Source organism: Sturnira hondurensis, unplaced genomic scaffold (assembly GCF_014824575.4).
Source record: "Sturnira hondurensis isolate 20B ecotype Veracruz unplaced genomic scaffold, ASM1482457v3 Scaffold0011512, whole genome shotgun sequence".
NCBI classification, from domain to species: Eukaryota; Metazoa; Chordata; class Mammalia; order Chiroptera; family Phyllostomidae; genus Sturnira; species Sturnira hondurensis.
This window is the reverse complement of record NW_028084143.1, coordinates 24,243-45,507: the sequence shown is the minus strand read 5'-3', so window position 1 is coordinate 45,507 and position 21,265 is coordinate 24,243. Positions and strand designations below refer to the sequence as shown.

The following is a 21,265-nucleotide window of genomic DNA, read 5'->3' as shown; positions in this document are numbered from 1 at the left end:
GTCTCCCCCACTCTCCCGCCAGCAAATACATTCCATTCAACATGTGTTCAGGTGCCGGGTGGTGACAATGTGGCGGCGCAGGTCCATCTGTTGCAACAAGTGTCCCATGCTGCTGAGGGACCTTGGTAATGGGGACGCTGGCATGTTGTCATCACCCAGAGTCCATCCTTTACATGGGTGCTGCCCGGCTCCGTGTTGGCTGTGGGGACACAGCAGGGAGCCCGAGTCCCCAGCTGCGACGCCATCCTGAGGCCACTCACAGGGCAGCTGGCTGCGGAGCATGTTGTGTTTTTGACAGGCCTCTCTGCTGAGCAGGCTGCCAGGGTTTGGGCAGTTGCTAGGAGTAAGCCGTTGCCACCCGGTCGCTGGTCTCCGTGCCTGAGCTCATCCGGCACCGGGAATTGGGTCAGGACACTACAAAGACACAAAACACCAACATTTTGCACACCACTTAACACAAAAGTATTAATTCTATGGGCTGCTTTTCCTTAGACATTGCTTCACTGCGTTCTACGTCTCCCTGGGTTGCAAAGTGTGTATCCAGTAATGAGGCGATTCATTATCCAGCCAGGACAAACCCCTCCAGTCTGAGATTCTGGGCACCAGGCCAGGAGCCAAGGGGGCCGGGGGCGGCCGAGGAAAGTCAGCAGATCCCCCGTCCCTCACTGAGCTTAGAAACCCAGAAGGTTTCTGTGATGCAGGCTCTCCACTGACTCCACATCACAGCTCACGGAGGGCAGAGTTCTGAATCCGGGCACCAGGATGTGCACATTGGGTCGGCAGGTGCTGTTCTGGAGACCGGGGACGTCATAGGACATGCAGGACAGACACCGCGGTCACCTTTCCCAAGTCTGAGATGGTGCGGGCACACCCTGCCTCACTCCCGGGTGCCTGGGTACCTGGGGACACCAGCACACCAGCTCCGGCGCTTGTGACCCCTTTTTGACTTTATGTTAAAAAGCTTTAAAAATTAGTTTTACAAGAAGTATTCCTTCACCTTTAAACAGTATTTGATCACAGTTCTCTGAAACACAGCTTAGTAATCACACACATGACATAGAGGAGGCATCTGAGGAAGCTGGGGAGGCATGTCTGGGCGTTCTGCTTTTTAACTAAGAGTCTTGCTCCTTAAATCCAGAAATGAACATCATGGCTTTAATGGTGTTGCTGTTGTCCAACACACTGGAAACTGGTGTCATGGGCTAAGGAGTGAGCCTGGGGCCTCATGGGAGGCAAAGCAGCCCCCAGCCTGGGCCCCGACCGGTGTGGCTCCGTTGTCTGGGTGTCATCCTGCAGAGTGGAAGGTTGCCGGTTTGAGTCCCCGTCAGGGCACGTGCCTGGGTTGTGGCCCTGGTCCCTGGATGGGGCGTGTGTGACAGGCAACTAAGGGATGTTTCTCTCCCTCTCTTCCTCCTCCCTTCCCCTCTAAGGCTAAATAAAGTCTTTGAGAGAAATCAGGAACCTGGGTCCGGTCCCCCAATGTCAGGGCCTCTGTTCCCACACTCAAGTCCAGGTCGGAGCATTACCTCCTGGTGAGCACACTGGGCTCTGGAACGACCGCCTGGGTTTACATTCCACTGATTAGTTACCTCAGTGCCTGTTTCTGTCTGTTTCCTCATCCGTAAAACGGGATTAATAGTGGACGGGGAAGGACTAATAAATCCTACCGCCCTCCTGCGTGTCTGGAGCCAAGGAGGGAGGCAGAGGCATCAGGGGATTCAGGGGACAGGACAACAGTGAGTCTGTCCCCAGCTGGGGTTGGGCTGCAGGGGCCAGATCAGCTGTGTGGCCACTGGGGTGGGTCTGTCCCGGGTCACCCAGTGCGGTGGGGACTACGCTCCCCAGACTCCCTCCCGGGCTCCCTCGAGGTTCCTGTTGGTTGGAGTCTGTGGGATTTGGCAGGTGGAGGGACATGGCACACTCTCACTGGGCAGGCGGGTCCAGGTCTCAGGTCACACTAGGCTGCAGGGCACCTGTCGGCATCGGGCAGTGGGCCCCACTGGACCTCTTCCTTCAGCTTCCTCTGGTCCTGGGCCAGGTGTGTGCACGGCCTCGAGAACACCGGTCACTGAACCTGGGACGCCTGGAGGCAGCGAGACCCTGGTGCGGGTTCCACTCTGCCCCCGCTCTCCCGGCCCCTACATCCGTCTGCCTTTCCCTCCCCACCACTGTCTGCTGCACCAGCAAAGAGGAGCCGAGCATAGACCCCACGGCTGAGCCAGGCCCCACGGCTGAGTCAGGTCAAACCCTGTGATGCACCCCTCCTGCCCCCCCCACTCCTCGCTCCCACGGCTCTGCTGCTCCCACCCACCTTCCTAATCCTAACTGCTGAGTCCAGCACTGGCGGGTCCAGGGGCAGGGCCTGGCCCTGGTCTGCGGCTAAGCCCAGAGCACATGCCGTGCACCGGGGCTGGGTGGGAGCTGCTCCGGCTGTGTGAGCGCCAGGCCCAGGGAGCTCCTGGTGCCCATGCCGCTGGGCTGCGGTGCTCCTGGGGCGCGTCTTTCAGGACTCTGTCACTGCGCTGAAACAAAGTCGTCCCAGCGAGCTCCAATCCGAGACCTGCTTATTTCCTGTCACTCACTCCTTTCCTTGGTCTCCCTACAACCAACCTTTGAACAGAGGGAGGCTAAGGTGCAAAGAAAGGCGAAGCTGGAGAGGAACATGCCACCTGCTTTCCTGCCGTCCTTATGCTGCAAGGGCAGTCCCCCCCCCCCCGCCCCGCCCAAGCCCGAGGGTGCAGGGGCGTGTCAGTGTGCAGGGTCATTGGGAGCCGACCAGCACCCGTCCCTTGACACTGTCGGGACGGATGAGATGCATCTGCACAGCAGAGGCAACTGAGGCTGGATTCCCTGGCTCTCTCTCCTTGCAGGTTTGTTTTGGTGATTATTAGGTGGTGGGATTTTCAGACACCTGTGTTTCAGGTCCAATGATCCGCATAATTCCAATGAAGTTGTACAAAATGATTTCTTGGCCAGAGAACAAAGTCCCCCTAATGAGACAGCCCCTGAACGTTGATGAGTACCAGTCCCTCCTCTGCCTTGGACAGGAATATATACTAATTAGAATTAGAAAAAGAAACAGAAGCTGGTTAGCTATTACAAACTAAGCATGTAGAAACAATTACCAAAGAGTCAGAGTCCACAGTACGTAAAGAAACATGTTAGACAGAGTCAAGTTAGACACCACAAAGGCCTCGGAGTGAGTTTCCCAGAACTGCCGTCCAGTCTAGTGTATCTTTATGACCCATGCCAAATTCTAAATAAACATCTGCTCATCAATGAGACATTTGAAGCTTTGTACAAACAGCCATTCCTAATTACCTGATGGCTCTCCTGGCCAAAATGACTTTTGTGTAACATGACTGAGTCTGTGGAATTTCTTCTATTTTCCCTAGTTACCTCTGCATTGATTTTTTCCACTTAACTGATCATGCCATGCACCTGTTTCCTTAATGACATGTAACGATCCCTATAAAAATAAAGTTTAAGTCAGACTCTGAGAGCTCAGTTGGGCCCTCACAGGCTGGCTGTTCTCCGACATCCAACTGGGTGTCTGACTGGTCATTCGTTGCCTGCGCCATCCATCCTTCGGGGACTCTGAACCCTGCCGAGGCTGGACCCTGCCACAGGGTAGCGAGCCAACCACAGGCGCTGAGCACCTCTTCTCGACATTCCCGACTCTCTGTCTGCCCGACCGCTGACCCCCCGCGAGCAGGATTGGCTCATCAGGAGCGCCAGCAGCTGCTGGCTTCCAGGGGCAGGCGTGTGTGCTGCCTTCCCGTGGGTGGGATCCAGCATGTCCAGGGGTGCTTCTATGGGGACAGGACCCCCCAAAGAGGAGCGAGGGGAGGCACCAGCCCAGATGGAAACCGGTCACCACGGGCCCGAGCGAGGAGACGCAACTCGTGCCGTGTTCACAAAGAAAAGGTGCGCATGCTCTGGGCAGGTACTTCATTTATTCGGAAAATAAATCCCCCTGACTGGTTCCCACTCCCAACAGAGGGCTGGGTGGACAGCACGCCAGAGCACTGCCTGAAACATTGGCGGGAGGGCGGGGAGCCGCCATTTTCTAGCTGCACTCGGGGGGTCCATCAACACGTGTCTCGGAGGGGGCGCTGCCCGGGCGCGGCCACACCCTGGCAGGTGGCTGCTTCTGCCTCAGGCCAGGGAGAACCCGTTCTGCGTCTGCATATATACATTTACTTTAATCCTATTTTACAAATCAGCTCTTCCTCACTAAGGTTTACAATAAAAATAAAATAATTTGCTCTGTAAACTATAGTAGAAAGTTTCAAATGTCTTAAAAACTATCTTCCATACAACGGAAAAAGGCTTTTGTGTTCTTTTTGGGTGAAGGAAGACCCAAATGTGCAGGCTGAGCTGGGCCGGCGTGTCGCTGGGGACACGGCAGGGACACTCCGTCCACTCCGAGGCTTGGGGCTGCAGAGAGAACAGAGCCACTTTCTTCCAGCGGGCGCCTGGCCCGGTGCCCGGCTTTCCGCGGTCCCCGATGCCTGTGGTCCCCGATGCCTACGGCCGCTCCGCCGCTGCTGCCTGGTCCTTGGCGGCAGCAACGAGCTGTGTGAGCGCTGGGAAGCCTTTTATGTCCTTTGGCTGGAGGCCCAACTTTTGTATCTGCAACGGCCATGAGAATGAGGTGAGTTACTGCGCTTTACGCTGAATGTGAAAAAGACCCTTATAAAAAAATAGAGCAAAATATTCATCCCCAGCATCTACTAAATAAGAAAAAGGCAGCTGCTTCAGAGAATGGCAGAATATTTTTTTCCTTTTAGAGCAAAAGGGTTTACTTATGGTGAAACTTTACTCTCTGGGGTCAAACACTGGGCCTTCTAAGAAGTCAGTGTGTTTCACTGATCTTGGTCCATCAAATCAGCATCTAACAGGACAAGAGCCTCTTTTGTGGACTGGCAAAGAGAATTCACACCAAATGAAATAATCAAGTGAACTGTTTTTTAAAATGGGGAATTCTGAAAAAGGAATTGGCCTGTCTTAATTTCTCAACATAGCGACCACCTTTTCTTAGAATCTGATTAACTGAAACTACTCGGGCACAGCAGCTCCCGTGAACTACGTGGGAACCGAGAGATGGCGCCCGGTGTCCCCGCTCTCGTGGGACAGCAGCAGCAGTGACAACACACACACACACACACACAAGCGCTCACAGTGAGCTCTGGAAAAACCGTGTACCGGGTCTGTTAGTGCTGTGGTCCATCCTGGGGCCTGGGGTGAGGATGGCCCCCCGCCCCCGCTTTCCCTCTGCTTATTTGTTCCATGTGCTTTCGTAACAAACTCCTTGCTTGTAAGAAGACTACACTTCTCTAGTAAAGCAGGGAGACACAGCACCAGACTTTCGCCAGGACAGATGTCTAACTCTGCTCCAAAGCAGAAGAACTCTGACTTTCGGTGACGACCCTGCTGCACAGGAGAAGGCCCTGGGTGAGCCAGAAAACCACGCATCTCCGGATGGAAACGTTCCGGTTTCACTTTTTCTGGAGCAAAGGGGCTGTCCCTGAGGACCCGCCTCGAGGACCGTTCTCTACCCAGGAAACCCACTTCCTGAGCCTCTGAAAGTTCTGCGACATCGGGGAAGTCGCCTGTGCCTCACGAGGGAAGGCCTGCGTGTGGTCCTCCCCTGCCCCCTGCACGGTAACATGCATGTTAGTGCTCACTGTGCGCCACGACGCTCAGATCTGCCTTTTACGGAGACACGGTGCTCAGGTGGCCTCTCGCGTTCCACAATGCAAGGCCAACGGGCTGGTGCTTCGCTGGTTGTCCTAAGCTGTTCTAAACTAGCTAATATTTCCAAAGACTGTGATGTGGTGCTGGCCACGTGTCAGGCAGGGGACCAGGAGGACAGGACCTCTGTGGGCACCTCTCCAGAGGGCCTCGCCAGTGTGAGCGCTGAAGACCAAGCAGACGAAACCACGCAAAGGAGCGGATGGATTTCAGAAAGTCAGCTTTCAGTGTTCTTCTATCTTTTCTTTCTCTAAATTCCTAGGTGCAAATATCTGGACTTCAAGTACCTTGGGGCCCTGACCCCCCTTTCTAGCATGGGCGACCGGCCCCCCGGCCCCCTCAGCGGCACCTCTGGGCTCATGTGAAATGCCAGGTGCCCCTAGAACTCGGTTTCAGAGTCCCTGGACTGATGCCGGATGGCGGTTACCTGTTCCCCTAGGTACTCAACGTCCAAGGCCAGCTGCAGCCGGATTTTGTCATCGTCACTCATGCCGCCGCCACCGCTGGACCCGCTGGGGTTGGCAGGGTTGGTTTTTCGGGCTTGTTTTAGCCTTTTCAGGCTCTCCTCCATCTTCTTCACCGAATGCAGGACGTCAGACACCGTCTCGTAGTACCTGGGGCACAAGGCACATGTATGGGTGAGACAGACGTGTGCGTGTAACACTGAACACGCTAACGGGCACTGCGGACCAAAAACAAGAGAGAAGATTTTTAATATAAAAGTTGACTCCCAATAAAAAATCAGCCATGGTAAATATTTAATGTTTCTTAAGATTGAAACAAAAATAGGGCCCCGATTCTCCAGCACGGCATTCCCTGAGAACCTAAGAACATGCACACGGATTCTGGTTACAGTTTCAGTCCTAGACACTCAGGGAAAATCACGGGCCAGACTGTCTTTCTCATGTCAAGAGTGAATATCTGTAGTTCACTCCCCAGTGCAAGTCACGAGTTCATTTATAATCGGTTCCAGGAACAGTTCTTCTTTTAAAGAGTAAAAGCATTTCAGAATTAAATAAAGCTGGTTGCCTTCAAAATATTCTCAATATATTGTCCAGATTATATATGAATTACATTTAAAAACTCTGTTTACAAGCTGATTACTGGCTGGGCATTTTCGTAGAAACAATATTGTAATTCATTTTGTTCTAAACTAACCCACAAATGCCACTTAACGCTTAAGTAACTGAAATAAATAAAATACTATGGCAAAATTAGCAATTAAGCAGAATTCAATGACAAAACGGAGTAACAGATTCTGATGTAAGTCAATGCTGGCATTTGGGGAAAGGAGACTGAGTTAGAAACGAAGGGACACGCAGTCGGTGATCTGAAGACTCCCCACAGTCTCAAGGGCTGTGGGGTTTCAGACACTGATCCTTGACCAGCTGTAATGATTTTCCCCTCCTGATAACGCCGAATGACCGAGGCCATTCCGAACTGAAAGAGTCGAGCAGAGAAAGCGTCTTCAAGGAAATCACGAGAAGGCACGAGAAGGTGCCCACATGAGAGGGTGTGGAGAACGGTACAAGGCAGGTGCGCCCGGGGAGCAGGTAGGGTGTGCCTGGACCCCTGAGAGGTGTGTGGCCTGGGAGATGCCAGACAGTGGGAGCCGGCGGGCTGGCTGCAGTCCAGGGAGAGCCTGGGTGGTGGGGGGCGCAGTGTGGCCAGCACAGCTCAACCGTCCACAGGGGACGGCGTGCCTCCCCCGAGCTGCCCCCCGACGGAGCCATCTGACATTCCTCCCACCTCATCTACCCGCCGCCCTCGCATAATGTCCTGATGCCTGACTCGGGGCTTTTCTGAGGGCACTTACTTGTGAGTGCTCTCCGACAGGGCGCCTTCTAACCACTGCTGAACAACTGCGGGCTTTAGCCTGTCCTGGTGCCCGCTCTGAAGCTGGTGCAATGGCTTCAGGGCGCTGTCCACGTACGAGGAAGCTGTCGTCGGCACCTCCTGGAGCGCCATTGGTAGGGGTGAAAGAGGTACAGAAAGCAAAGACAGTAAGCTATTCAAACACCTAGTTCAAAAGGATGCTAGTACTGCTCCAGGTCTGAGACTCGTGCGACCTCCATCCTTTCTGGAAAGCGACACGGGGCTGGCTACAGAGAGCGGTCTGGAGGACGAGAGGGACTCAGCGAGCAGCAGCAGGAAGGCGGCGTCTGGAGCCCAAACGGATTCAGGGGCTGCGCCAGCCGCCCACGGCTTCATTCTCTAGGGCATTGCTTCCCATCCACAGCCGTCACCCAGCGATCTCACTCCATTTCGGCCCGATTCCTCACGCGTGCGCGCGTATGTGTGTGTGGATGGGGGGCGGGGGCTGAGCTAATGCTGCTGGTCCACAGGCCGCCGTTCGAGACGCAGAACCTAAGGTGAGTGATTTGCCTTCTCTAATGCGGTTTCTTCGTCTGTAGAGAAGGACACTAGCACCCATGTGGCGGAAGGACCAGCGAGAGTGCACAGCGTTTAGTCGCGTCTGACCCCAGTGCAGCACTCGGTAAGGACGAGAGCCCACTGAACAGGCGGGGAAAGTCGGCAGGTCACGGACAGAAAGGGGTATCTGGCTGCACAAAACAGGTCTGTCCCACCTCTAAGCGGGAGCTTCGAGTCAGACCAGAAAACCCGGTGACATGGTTCTTTTTCTACAAGGGATAATTCAACTGCATGTTGCGGATTTAAAAGGAAAAGGGGACCAGCCACAGAGGTCAGTCTAGTCCCAGCTGAGCAGTGAAGAGTCCCCAGGACCCCGTGTCAGGTAGGCGGAGAGACAGCCACACCGCACAACCGAGCGGCCGGCCCGCCCCACGGAGGTCTGCGGAAAGCCCAGGGACTCTCCCACACGGCACAAGGCCCCGGCAGATGTTCACAACTCTGAGAGTAACGGTAGTTGTAAACTGGGGACAAAAAAAGTCAGAGGGTAAATTAAGTGAGATCTAGCAGGAACGCACTGCCAACACATGAGAATGAGAGGAGAGGTCAATAGGGAGAGCCAGAACCCTGGTAAAAACGAACCCCCAAGTCACCACTCCACAAAACCAGAAAGCAGGGGAATCACTTCAGAGTTTCTTAATGCAGCTTTCCAAACCGCAGCCCACAGAGGAACAGGGGAAAACAGGTACTTCCAAGGACAGAATGAAGGGAACAGGTAAATTCTAATTTTTTCAAATAGGCAACATGTAGACAAACTACCCCACGAAGGGAAAGGAACCTGTAAGCCCACACTGTCCAAGTCCTACCGCCCCGCACCTGACTGTCCACATGGGGTGCGGCCCAGACACGATCTCTCAGAATGGGGCGGCCCGGCCCACCCCTGCGAACCCACCCCTGCCTCCTGCTCCAGGACTCCCTCCCCGGGGCTTTCCTGCCGGTACCCCCACCGCCACGTTGTTCTCAGTGAACGGCGCTGACCTTGTTGGTCCTTCGGTAGAGCCGGGGAACCTCCAGGGCGCCTCTCAGGTAACTGAAGCAGGACTCACTCAAGTCCTGGACGATCCGGCTGCTGAGGGCGGGCACGCAGGCCGACAAGGCCCGCCGGGAGTCCTCCAGGGCTGCTGCTGGCACACACAGAACGGGCTCAGTCACTCTGTCCCGCGGTCAGTGTTTAGAGCGTGCACAACAGAGCACACTAAATAATCAGAATTAAACAAAACCTCTCATTTAGTGAAGTTATCATCGCAGGACAGAATACAGGAACAATGAAGGACTTATAGCTTAAAGAGAATGGCAGTTGAAATACATCCCCCAGTCTCTAAAATTTTATTTTTAATTCTTTCTTATTGAAAGATTTGCTAAGTCTAAAGAATCGTTTTTACCTGAGATAGAAGAAAAATTCTTAATGCCAATCATTTCAAGTTTTGGCTTGATGGTTTCCAAGAGTTCTGGAAGCTGAAATAAACATGCACTTTACACATTCAGTTACTTTTTAAGCCACGGGGAGAGGTGATTCTATCTGCATCTACTAGGGCACTGCTAATGAACGCTGAAACTGAACTCAGGACTTCCGGGAACTTTCATCGGAGGGAAGCAGAATTCTCAATGAAAACTTTACAGGAAACCCGTCCGCCTCGGGAAACAGCAGCTGGGTGGCTGGTAAGGGAGAACAGATACCACTTTGTGATGTGCGGCTCTCCCAGGACCGAAAACCCCACTGAAAGACCATGTCTTCACTCGAAAGGAACAGTACTTGTTTAAGCACCACCAACTATTAAAACTTGAGGAGAGCACAGTTATGCAACACAGCACTTCAGCACAAGTTTATCCCATGTTCTCTTGGTGGTAAAAGCAAAGACATGGGGCACACACAGAAACAGCTGAAAAAATTTAATAGCTCAGTACTTTCGAAGTCCAGCGGAAGAGAAAATGCTGCCGAGAACTGTCTAGGTACGTGAATGAGAAACGATCACACTCTGACCTGGGGAGGACTGTGCCTGCGCTGTAAGCTGAGCTCATGCAGAACGGCTCTCGCTGAGCTTGGACCACTGCTGCCCTGGGAGCAGCGGTGGCCCCGGGCTAGCGTGACCCCGCACTGAGCACACAGCGCCTGGGACACCGCCTACCTGCTCCTGAAGCCTGTCCAGGTCGGCGACGACATACACAAGCTGGGTGCTGGAGATGGAAGCGACAGGCTTCGCTTCGGGAGGGCCGCTTCCTTGGTCCTCACTGCTTCCTTGGGCGGTGGAAGGGTCTTTGCCACCAGTTACCACTGGTTTTTTAATATCCTTGGCACTTTCATTAGAGATGGGCCTGAGTAAAAGCTGAAAAAGAATTTCAATGACTAAATACTTCTCCACTAGCAAGACAGAAAGATGCACGGGCACTTAATATATGTGGGTCGACCAGTCACCATAAAAAGCTAGTCACCTGCGAAGTCTCAGCAAAGGTCTCTTTTTTTTCTTTTAAAGATTTTATTTATTTATTTTTAAAGAGATGGGAAGGAAGAAAGAGAGGGAGAGAAACGTCAGTGTGCGGTTGCCTCTCACGTGGCCCCCACTGGGGACCTGGCCTGCAACCCAGGCATGTGCCCTGACTGGGAATCGAACCGGTGACCCTTTGGTTTGCAGCTCATGCTCAATCCACTGAGCTGTACCAGCCAGGGCTAAAGGTCTCTTAGTGAAAGTGCACTATGTTGTCTCTCTCAACAGGTGTGAAGGGCTCAGGGAGAAACAAGCACAAACCTCGTGGATGTTCTCCTCCCTGAACCTGTGTCTAATTTCTGGAGCCAAAGAGTAATAGGCAAACGTAAAATAATAGGTCCCTAAACCAAAGGCAAATTAATTTCTGGAACATCACCAGGTTTTTTAATTATCTCATTGCTTCTCAGCCTTTTGGCTAAGATCAAGTGTAGTATCTGTTCTTATCCGTTTAAAAATTAATTATCTCTATTAGGTAAATATACAGAGTTTACTTAATTTATCAACATTAATATTAAATTTCAAAATCCAAACCTCATGATGCTTCAAATAATATAAAGTGTTTGCAATATGTATTGTCTCACAGGGGAAAAGTGAAGAGAAGTCCTAGCAGCAGGAAAAGAATGAAATGATGAATGTTCAAGGCAAATTAGTTGATTAGAGATAGAAGAATTACTGCTGGCCAGTAGGAAAGAAGGCAGGGCTCGGCAGGTCCAGGCCTATGTCAAGACCTGCACGAGCCCACTGCGTCCGGGCCGCCGTGCGGGCCCTTCAGGCACAGCTCTGCGGGGCCTCCGGGCAGAGGGAAGGAGGAAATGAGCTTCAATGGAGAGCCCTCATGCGTCACTCACCTCAGTCGACAGGTACCATTCAACAAGTACCTCCTGACCCTGCACGGCAGCGTGTGAGAGCTGTTCCCCTAGTTTACAGGGCAGATCTGAGACTGCCCTGAGTTCCCCAAGGCCACAAGGTGAGAAGGCAACAGAGCCGAGCTGGACTTTGTTGGACTCGAAAGCCTATGCTCGCTTCACGAAAACCTTCTGCAAGGGGATGACCAGGCCCCGCGACGCCAGTCTCCATACTCTGCCTTTAAAACGTGCACTCACACCTGTTTTCTTGCTCATCGCGTGGCAATGACCAGGGCACACGGCTGCCTGTCCTCTGAGCCTGCCCTGGAGATGGGCATCTCCAAGACCATGATGCTGGTGCTGGGCCTGGCAAGGTGGGTGCTCAGCAACGGACAGACTGTGGGAACGGTCCTGGGGCCCTGTGCCTGATATCCAGTGAATCACCTCGGGCACTCGGGCTTTTAATACAGTCAACCACCCAGGGAGAGAAATGTAGGGCACTCTGAAGTGTGTGGAAGGCTCATTTTACTGCCTTTTAATCTCAACAACGATATAATTCTTAAATTTCCAAATATTAACTATTACAATATGCAATAGCTAACATTTTTATTTGCAGATATTTTCATTAAAACGAGCATCTTTATTTTAATGTGGAGGCACCCCACAGGCTCTGGCTTTGGAGAGAAAAAAGGAGCTCGCAGGCACGGCACTTTGCACGAGGGACGCCGGGCAGCCCCCGGGGCACGGGGCACGGGGCATGGGGGACAGGGTAGGACGGGGCACGGGAACAGAGCAGGTGCAGGCCTGAAGAGCGAGCCTCCTGCTGTCCTGCAGACTAAGCTCCCGTGGCACCATGGCCTTTTAGTGCCTTGGTGCTTTCAGCCTAATGTGTCTTTGACCCCCACCAGCCGTGACTGCGGCCGAGTGGGGCGGACCCTCACCTCGCTGACGAACACGGAGAACCGCGCCAGCACCTGCAGCGTGAGTCTCCACAGGCGGTGCGCCAGCGCCGGCAGGAACAGCTGCGCCGACCAGCACCGCTGCAGGCTGCTCCACGCGCAGTGGGAGGCCGCCAGGCAGTAGGGGCTCCCGGCTGGAGAGAGAACACACATCGGTCAGGCAAGGGCTCTCACCTACCATGGCGAAGCCTCAGTTCTTGAACTTCATTCATTCCGGAAACTGTTCGAGAAGCGATTTGTTGGACACCAAACAATACAGGTGGGTGGCTGATCGTACAGGTATCAGCACAGAAGGGCTGTCCGAAGTTTTGTTTGACAACGGAGACATTTCTTCTGTGAACAACTTGGTCGAGAACCGAGTTTTTTGAGATGGGAGACATTCAAGGACTGAGGTTTGGCTGTATTTTCCACGTGTAGTTCAAGAGGGAAGCCAGCGGCACTCTCCAGGGCTCTGCACGGCCGTCAGTGGGGGATGTCAGTAGACGCTGTCAGCAATGTGAACACCCAGGTGGCCATAACCAAGGTCACTGCTATGTCCCTCACAGCAACACATTTCTCATTTGACACTCCATCTCCCAGGTGTTTGATGAATATTCAAAACATAAAACATCCAGAAATAACTTGCTACGATGCACTTCATAGCCAGTCGACAAACACGAGCGGAAGTGGCAGCCACTTGCAAGGGTTTCCACGTCGGTTCTGAATTTGTCCTGTTTAATTTCGCTGCCCTTTTCTTCCCCACCTCAGTGCGCTGCTTATCTACAGGAAGTTCAATCCCTGTGAGCATTTTTGGCCAAGACGGATGAAAACCAACTTTCGGACTCCGGAGTGCAGGCGGACCCAGCTGCACATAAAGCGGCAGGAATCTACGCGCAGTGGCCTAGAGACCCAGGGATGGCCATGGCGCGCCACGAGACCGACAAGGCTGGAAGGGAGGCAAATGTGCCTGGGAAGTGCACACCGACCTGTCACCTGTCCTGTGCCCCAGTGCGGGTGCCCAGTGCTCCAGAGGCCCAAGCCCTGGCTGTGAGTCTCCCAGGGCGGGAGGGCCAGCCTGGTCCTGGAGGAAAGCACCTCACAGCCGCTTTGCTATAAAAAGGGCTGGTCACTTCAGCAACCAGGGACCATGTGACATGTGATATTCAGGAACAAAAATGAGGTCTGCTTCCTACAGTCTTAAAGCAACCTCTTATCATCTCTACAATGCAAGAAACTGTAGAAACCAAAAAATTCCATTTCTTTCTGTCTCTCCACAGGAAGCCTTTAAGATCTACCATACTGCTCCACAGATAGGGGAGGGGAAGGCATGCCTGGGAGTTGGGCATTGGTTAGGGTCTAGGCGACATGGTGAGCTCAACGAGCTCATTCAGTAACATCCTGTCATTTCTCACTTTAAGGGAATTACTGGGGGGGAAAAAAGGAAATTACCTGGAGCGTCTTCCAGTCCCTCTGTAAGTGCTGCTTCCAAGGCTCCCGCTATTTCTCTAAATCTGGGACAGAAACAAGAGCACAAAGTAGGGTTTTCACTGCTGCTAGATCCCTCTCCCCAGCTACTCTCCCTTCTTCCCAAGTACCAGGAACATCCTCCTCCCGGGGCCACAGCAGGAGGTTGGATGACGGCCCCCAAAGACGCCCAGGCCCTGTGGCTGGGACCTTACACAGCACAGGGGGCTTGCAGATGGGACTAAACGAGAGACCCCGAGGGAGGACAGGACCCCGGGCCATCTGGGTGCCGTCAGTCATGTATCCCGTGTAAGATGGAGGCAGAGGGAGAGCGGGAGGCCGAGAGGCACGAGGTGATGTGATGCAGGGCACGGGGAGAGGAGGTCAGAGCTCCAGTTTCTGCAGTAGTTCCCATGCGAAGGCACAACTGGCCCGACATGTGCAAGTATGGGGCTCAGGGCTGCTGGTCCAACCACATCCAGCGGATACACTCCATTCAGCACATGCTGGACGGCGGGTGGCGCGCGACCATTGACTGTCTGAGGTGTCCCACAAATATGGGGGAGGCCATGCATGTGGGCTGGCCCCACACCACACAGGAAGCTCCTGCTAAAAGGACAGGGGCCCTTCAACCCTGTTGGTGCCTCCTTGGACCCGCGTCCCTGTACAGGACACAGGCCCCCGACGGAGGATTCACGGCGGTGCCCTCTGAAGACCACTGGCAGGCCTGTCGTCCTCTGAGCATGCAGCTAGGGCGGGGGGAGGGCAGGCACCTCTGGGCTGCAGCAGGGATGTCACCTGGGCCCTCGGGGTGAAGACGCAGTGACACAGACCTTGCTCCTGTTGGAGTGCAAGACATCCCTCCTGAACCACATCTCACAGGACATCCAGCTTCCCTGTCACACTGTGGGGTGTTTGTCACACGGCGTGACGGTCCCCATGGTGCACGTGGGCTGTGCAGCCCGGGATGCCGTTCTGCAGTGCGCGACTGCATGTTTCATTTTTTTACTAGCTGCTTAAGTAGCCCTGCTTCCCAAGTGCACAACTCTCCCACCTCCACACCCTCTGTCACCGCTGGTTACTTCCCCAGGTNGCATGCAGCTAGGGCGGGGGGAGGGCAGGCACCTCTGGGCTGCAGCAGGGATGTCACCTGGGCCCTCGGGGTGAAGGCGCAGTGACACAGATCTTGCTCCTGTCGGAGTGCGAGACATCCCTCCCGAACCACATCTCACAGGACATCCAGCTTCCCTGTCACACTGTGGGGTGTTTGTCACACGGCGTGACGGTCCCCATGGTGCATGTGGGCTGTGCAGCCCGGGATGCCGTTCTGCAGCGCGCAACTGCATGTTTCGTTTTTTCACTAGCTGCTTAAGTAGCCCTGCTTCCCAAGTGCACAACTCTCCCACCTCCACACCCTCTGTCACCGCTGGTTACTTCCCCAGGTGGCAGTAAGTTCTGATACGGGCTCAAGATGAACTTACCTAACTGATACTTTGCTTTCTTTGATGGTACTCATGTGCTTTTAAAAAACAGTTCAGAGACTGAGTTCAAGGAAACTGAGCAGCAAAGGAAACAGTGTTTCAGACCAAAAGGGACAGCCCCACCCTGAGAGGGTGCGGTGCAGTGCAGTGGCCGCGCGTGGCAGCCCCCCAGCCCAGCCGGACCCCGGAGCGGGTCTCCCGCGGCATCCTGTGCTGCCCAGTGAGGCTCAAGAGGGGCCCATCTTCCCAGTGGGCACCGCCCTGAATCCCCTTCCCAACACTGCTGCAGGTGCAGCGGAAGTGCAGGCATAGGGAGCAGACGTGTGCGAGGTCGCCCGCACGCACACTCCTCAGTGACAGGGCAACAGCAGCGCCCCTCCGCAGGGACACGTCCCAGTGCTCCCGCCCCTGGCTTTCAGGCTCCTTTCAGTGACCCTACAGTGACTCAGACGACAGTGCACTCTGACCCCAGCCCTGTTTGCCGAACTTCTTGTCACGGTGCAAGGCAAACATCTGATAGCAATCGGGAGGCGAGGCCTACCAAGTACTACTTGGGTGTACTTTTTAGATGGAAAAACAAACACATCGAGAACAAGTCCCTCATCTGAAACCTAACTTCTGAGAATTTCATGAATGATAAATACAACAGTTTATGCAGAGAGGCTGACCTGCCCCTTCAGTGTGTAAGGCTGAAGTCTGGCGAAGGCGGAGGAGTTGGGAAACGGGCCAAGCGTCCACAGACCTCACGGCTCAGTCCCCAGCTCCAAGAGGACCCGAGGGGCCGGCCTGCAGAGCCCAGAGTGCGGGGCTGGGGTGACTGGGGCAGCCCAGGAGTGAGGGACGGGGCAGGGTCACTGAGCATGGGCCGGGGGGGCTGGGGAGCACGACTAGGAGAGAGGAGTCTGCAGGCAGCAGAGGGGAGGACACGCTGGGGCGGCATGGAGAGCGACCTAACTCCAAACCTGGACCGCAGAAGAGACAGCCAAGCTCGCACACTGCGTCTCGACTGCAGTCTGCTCCTGTAAAGGGATGCTCAGCACTTTCGATTATGCTCCCGGGTCACAGGGGCTCCTTACTCCGGCTCAATCCTGACACTGGAAATACCGTACATTTCCAATGCAGTCCATGAGTATCTCAGATGAGCAGACCCTTAATTTCCTACCAAAACATAAGCTATATGATGATGTAACCCAGAAAAATTGAGCACAGAACACAGTACGCATCGGATGTGTGTGAAAGGGCACCATACCAACATTCTGAAAACTGTGATTTCATTATTGAAGATGATTACATACATTTGCACTCATGGTGAGCAACTGTAATCAAGGGACCTGACTCTTAATGTTTTTCCCTCTCCGTAATTTTTCTTCAGAACTCTGGGGTAAAGGACTATGTCATAACTAACAAAAGCATGCAAAAACTTAAAAGAGCACTCCAACTCAGATGGTCTGGTCAATGCCGTCCTACAAGGAACTTACATAATCTCATTCAAGAGAATCTGCAAAGAAAGAAAAAAAAAAGAACCTGCAAAAATGGCTATTATCCCATCTTTTCCAGTGGCACACACGTTGTTATGGGCTTATCAAGTCCCCCAGTAGTTCAGGGAGCCACCGTGTCAGCGCTACCTGGAGGAAGAACGGCACCGGAGTGAGGACAACAGAGCCACAAGCACTATGCAGAAAGCCAAGGCATCGAGGAGTCTCGCACGCTGGGTCGCAGAACCAGCTGCAAGAAATGCTTAATGCTAGGCTTCCGCCATCTCCCTGAGGGAAAAAATGTCACACAAGAACAAGCACAGCGGATGGGGGACAGGCCCGCTGTTGGAGGCGGGTGACGAGACAGGGAACATGGCAAGAACGCGCTGCCGTCTGACCCGCGCTCTCTCCCTCCCCAACACAGGAGACAACGTGGGGAGCGAGGCTGGGCTCGGAGTCGGCTCACTCCGAGTCTGGTGTTCTCAGCTCTCCAAGTTCTAGAAAACAGATCCCAGCTTTTCGTCATGCAAGCCATCGTTTTGGCAATCATGATATTTCCTGTCAATTTCTACTCTAAATTTTGCTTCCCAAGGAACTGCACAGTGATCACAAAGAAAAGGCTGTCAATCAGGACAATGTCCTTACCTGGTATTCAAATCCCATCTTGGGAAGGAGGTGGGAGGGGAATAAATTACTGACCTTATTTGAAAATACACGGGCAGGTTCCACTTGTTGTTGAAGCTGTGGTAGGCAGGGTGAGCTCTCAGCCGTTTGACACTGGCCTGCGATCCACACTGCCGTTCAAATGTTCTCACGAAATCCATGCTTACGCTGTATTTCTAAAACAGGAGCAACAGGTGGCATTTTCAGTGCAGGCAAACGAACCAGAATTGGGAGCACACACTAAAAACTGTAACTGAGATACAGAAGGTCAGCACACAGAACCGCAGTTGCCAGAGCCGTCAGGGACCTTAAGGGCTCGTCCTCCAAGGTGCCCACTCCAAGGTCACGCAGCGCCCCAGGTGGCTGCGCGGCACACTCCAGGTCTTCTAGGGCAAGTCCGTTCGGAAGCCCAGAGATCCTGCATCCAGTGAGGGACAGCACTCATATCCTGGGGCACCCCTCCCCCCGTCCGCTGTAACCGGACAAGATGGCAGACCTAGTGGTGTAACTTCCATCGTCTCTCCAGGAGGAGGAGAAGTGGAAAATCTCCGGAACACAAGACTCAGACCGTGTGAATAATCAATCACTTTCACAGAGGAGACGGCGCATGACTGTGGAGGATCTAACGGCACCATTCAGAGCAGTGGCAACACTCCTTACCATTCACCACTACGAACTGTGTTGAAATCGGATCAATTAATTCAACCCACAAAACTACCCCGTAAGGTAACCGTTGTTGTCATCAACCCCCATTTTACAGATGACGTTTCCTCTCCTGTTCAGGCTCAGAGAATTTTCCCAAAGACAAAGCGAGGAGATAGAACAGAGAGCCCTGGTCAGCGGAGAAAACTGGGGCTGTGGTCAAGGGCGCGCTAGTCCCCAGGGTCCTGGGCTCTGCAGGGAGCCCTGCAGACTCTCCACGCACTTCTCAGTTTACGAGAGGCTTGATCCTGAGCTGCCAGACCGCTCACCTGGGGGCGCTGAGGTCTGCGCCTCCAAGGGCATTACAGTGCGGTAACCACCGCAGGTTTCAGATTCCTGTCCGCTAGTTTTGAGCGACACTTACAGAGTCTCTTGAGTATGGTCAGGTGGGTGGAGCTGAGGCAAAGGAAGGTATGAGGCATCGCTTTTGGGGTGACACTGTGCCTCAGCACGGGATGGATGCTAAAAGATGACAAGACTATTTCCCTCTTCACAGGAAGCATGTCACATTGAGGCTGAAAGCATTTGTTAACTAGATAGATGCCTGCTGGAAACTGTGCCCCCGGACATTAAGTCCTGCTTCAGAATTCCCAAGTCCAAGTTCGACCAGAAAGCCTCAGCTACGAGCTGGGACGGCTCTTGGCCCAGTGCGATGAGTGTGATTCTCAAAGGAGAACAGGAAAATGCAATGGGTCTTAAATCGCAAATGCTGACGGCCACTACCTCACTCCACTTACAGTATGTTTTTAAAAACCCTACTTTTAAAATCACAAAATCATTGTCAGCGTACTGTAACATAGGACACTCAGCCAAGAGAACAGATGATTGATATTTCTGGGCCAGTAAAGCTCCGAACATGTCGCCTTATTTGTTCTGAAGTCTCCTAGGCCCCAGGCTCACACCACACTCACCCTGTGCCTCTCCACACTCTAAAAATAACGAAATTCACCAGGCAGATTGGAAAAAGAAGCAAACAGAACTTCTAGAAATGAGCATCAGGATAATTAAGGTTGGAAACAATGTACAGATGAAAAAATCAGGTTACACACGACTGAAGAGGGAATCAGTAAACTACAAGACTGGTCCTGAGAAATTATTCAGAACACAACACAGAGACAAAGATGAAGAATTTAAGAGTATTGACACATTTAGAAAGCATAGAAGATACAGTGAGGAGGTCTGATCAAGAATTCTAGAAGAAAATAACAAGAATGGCAGAGAGGCACAACTGAAGAGCTGATGGCTTAAAAACGTTTCAGAATTTATACAAGCTACCAATCCTCAGGTTCAGGAAACCAAATGAATCCCACGTAGAATATGCTTTAAAAAGCTCATATTAGACATAGTGTAATGAAAGAGCACGCCCAAGTCACAGAGGAGGTTTTAAATGTAGCCAGAGGGAAAAAGGCATTAACTACAAAGAAACAAGAATTAGGTTAACAGCTAATTTCATAATGGAAGTCAAAAGACAAAAGCGCAGAGAATTCTATTACCAGCAAAACTACTTTTCAAACACGAAAGCAAGAAGGTTACCTGCAAACACAAACTAAGGGTTTATTATAAGAAACGAAGTTTATCATCAACAGATCCTTGCCAACAGGTCTCACGTGAATCGCAGGAAGAAGGGAAAGGGCCCAAGGAGCTGGGTCTCCCACGCAAGAGGGAGCAGCGTGCAGAGGGCGCGACAGGCTTGTGGTGGTGAGAAGTGGCCCTTCTGAGGGGACAACGACCGTGAGACGACACGAATCACGCGGAGGAGATGAGACGAGAAACAAGACCCTGGAGACGACAACAACGCGCGCCGTAACACGGGGCGCTCGGCGTTACAGTGCCCTGCGCTGCCATGCTGTCCAAGGGGCTGGGGAGCGCAGGTCCACTTCAGAGTCTGTAACCGCTAAGGCTACTGAGTACGCACGTAGCGGGCAGAACCCCCGGATGAGCAGAGGGAAACCGAATAGAGGAGGAGAACAAATCCCCGAAAGCCCAAAATTCAGAGAAGGTGGAAATGGAAGACAGCAAAGAAGAAAAAGGAAGAAAAGTGGGACAAACAGGAAGTCCAACGACTCAAATGTATCAGCAATTACGGGCATTATGAATGTAGTAAATTACCTAACTGAAAGACAAAGACTGTCATACTGAATGAAAAAACAAACCAGGGGCGGAGCAGGCAGAGAGGCACCGAGAGGCCAGGAGAGCTGGGCCTCGGGGGCCGGGCCGCCGGCCTGAGAGTCTTTCCTCTCCACTGTGCACTACGTGTTGCCCTTAAAACACGATGTAACCAAAAGTGAGCACACGGACTCGCTTTTGAAACCTAAACCATGAAATCCTTACATGACAATGTGATTTTTTTTAAAAATCCCTAAATCTAGGGCCGCCTCATCTTTTAAACTATATAGGACAAATACATACTACATTTCAAAATCCAATCAATAATTTTTCTTTTCCTTCAAAATTATATAGCAGAAATATACAAACTTAAGTTTTCATGGAAAACAACTGCGAAGAGATGAGCTTCTAATGATTCTAGAATCTTTTAAAAAAATTTACAAAATACTGTACACATCTAGTCACAAGTATTTACACTGACTTTTACTTTACACTTTAAAATAAAAAAACAGTCTCGTGCCCTAAAGCACTGAGTGAGGACTGTTCCATGGATAAACCGATGGGTGTATCTTAGGATAAACGCTCACTCAGCAACTCCAACTTCAATTTGTAATCAATCACCGAACCAGGGCTGTGCAGAAAAGAACACGATTATTCTGAAGCCCCTGATGAATGTCCTCCAGGGCCAAGAAGGAGGGAAGGTACCTCGTGAAATGCGTCAGGGTCTCCGGGGTTGAAAAGTGAGGGCAAGTTCTCTTCCAGTCCTCGCACTATTTCTGGCCAGACAGAGTTCACCAAAAAGTCATATCCAGGAACAGTATTGCCCTTTTCACTGTAAGGTAAGAACAAAATTGCAGTCAAATACACCGTGGTCTCCTACTTACAAACAGCAAAATTCCACTGTGGTGCTTTTACCAGAAG

At 52.6% G+C, this 21,265-nt stretch overlaps 1 protein-coding gene and 1 pseudogene across 3 annotated transcripts in view; one reads left to right on the top strand and one right to left on the bottom strand.

Moving 5' to 3' along the window:
• Positions 1–3,937: 3,937 nt before the first annotated feature.
• COG2 (component of oligomeric golgi complex 2) overlaps positions 3,938–21,265 on the bottom strand; it is a 38,306-nt gene continuing 20,978 nt past the window's right edge. The window contains exons 9-18 of one of the 3 annotated variants that reach the window (XM_037060209.1): positions 21,050–21,176; positions 17,573–17,712; positions 13,903–13,964; positions 12,457–12,608; positions 10,314–10,511; positions 9,570–9,642; positions 9,166–9,311; positions 7,574–7,713; positions 6,185–6,371; positions 3,938–4,635 (exon numbers count right to left, since the gene is read on the bottom strand). In XM_037060209.1, coding sequence (XP_036916104.1) covers positions 4,531–4,635; positions 6,185–6,371; positions 7,574–7,713; positions 9,166–9,311; positions 9,570–9,642; positions 10,314–10,511; positions 12,457–12,608; positions 13,903–13,964; positions 17,573–17,712; positions 21,050–21,176 — 1,330 coding nt within the window. In that variant the 3' untranslated portion in view covers positions 3,938–4,530. Of the gene's footprint in view, positions 4,636–6,184; positions 6,440–7,573; positions 7,714–9,165; positions 9,312–9,569; positions 9,643–10,313; positions 10,512–12,456; positions 12,609–13,902; positions 13,965–17,572; positions 17,713–21,049; positions 21,177–21,265 lie in introns of those variants that run through there. The other 2 variants (XM_037060210.1, XM_037060211.1) reach the window with 2 other exon arrangements.
• Positions 11,066–11,178, top strand: LOC118996710 (uncharacterized; annotated as a pseudogene).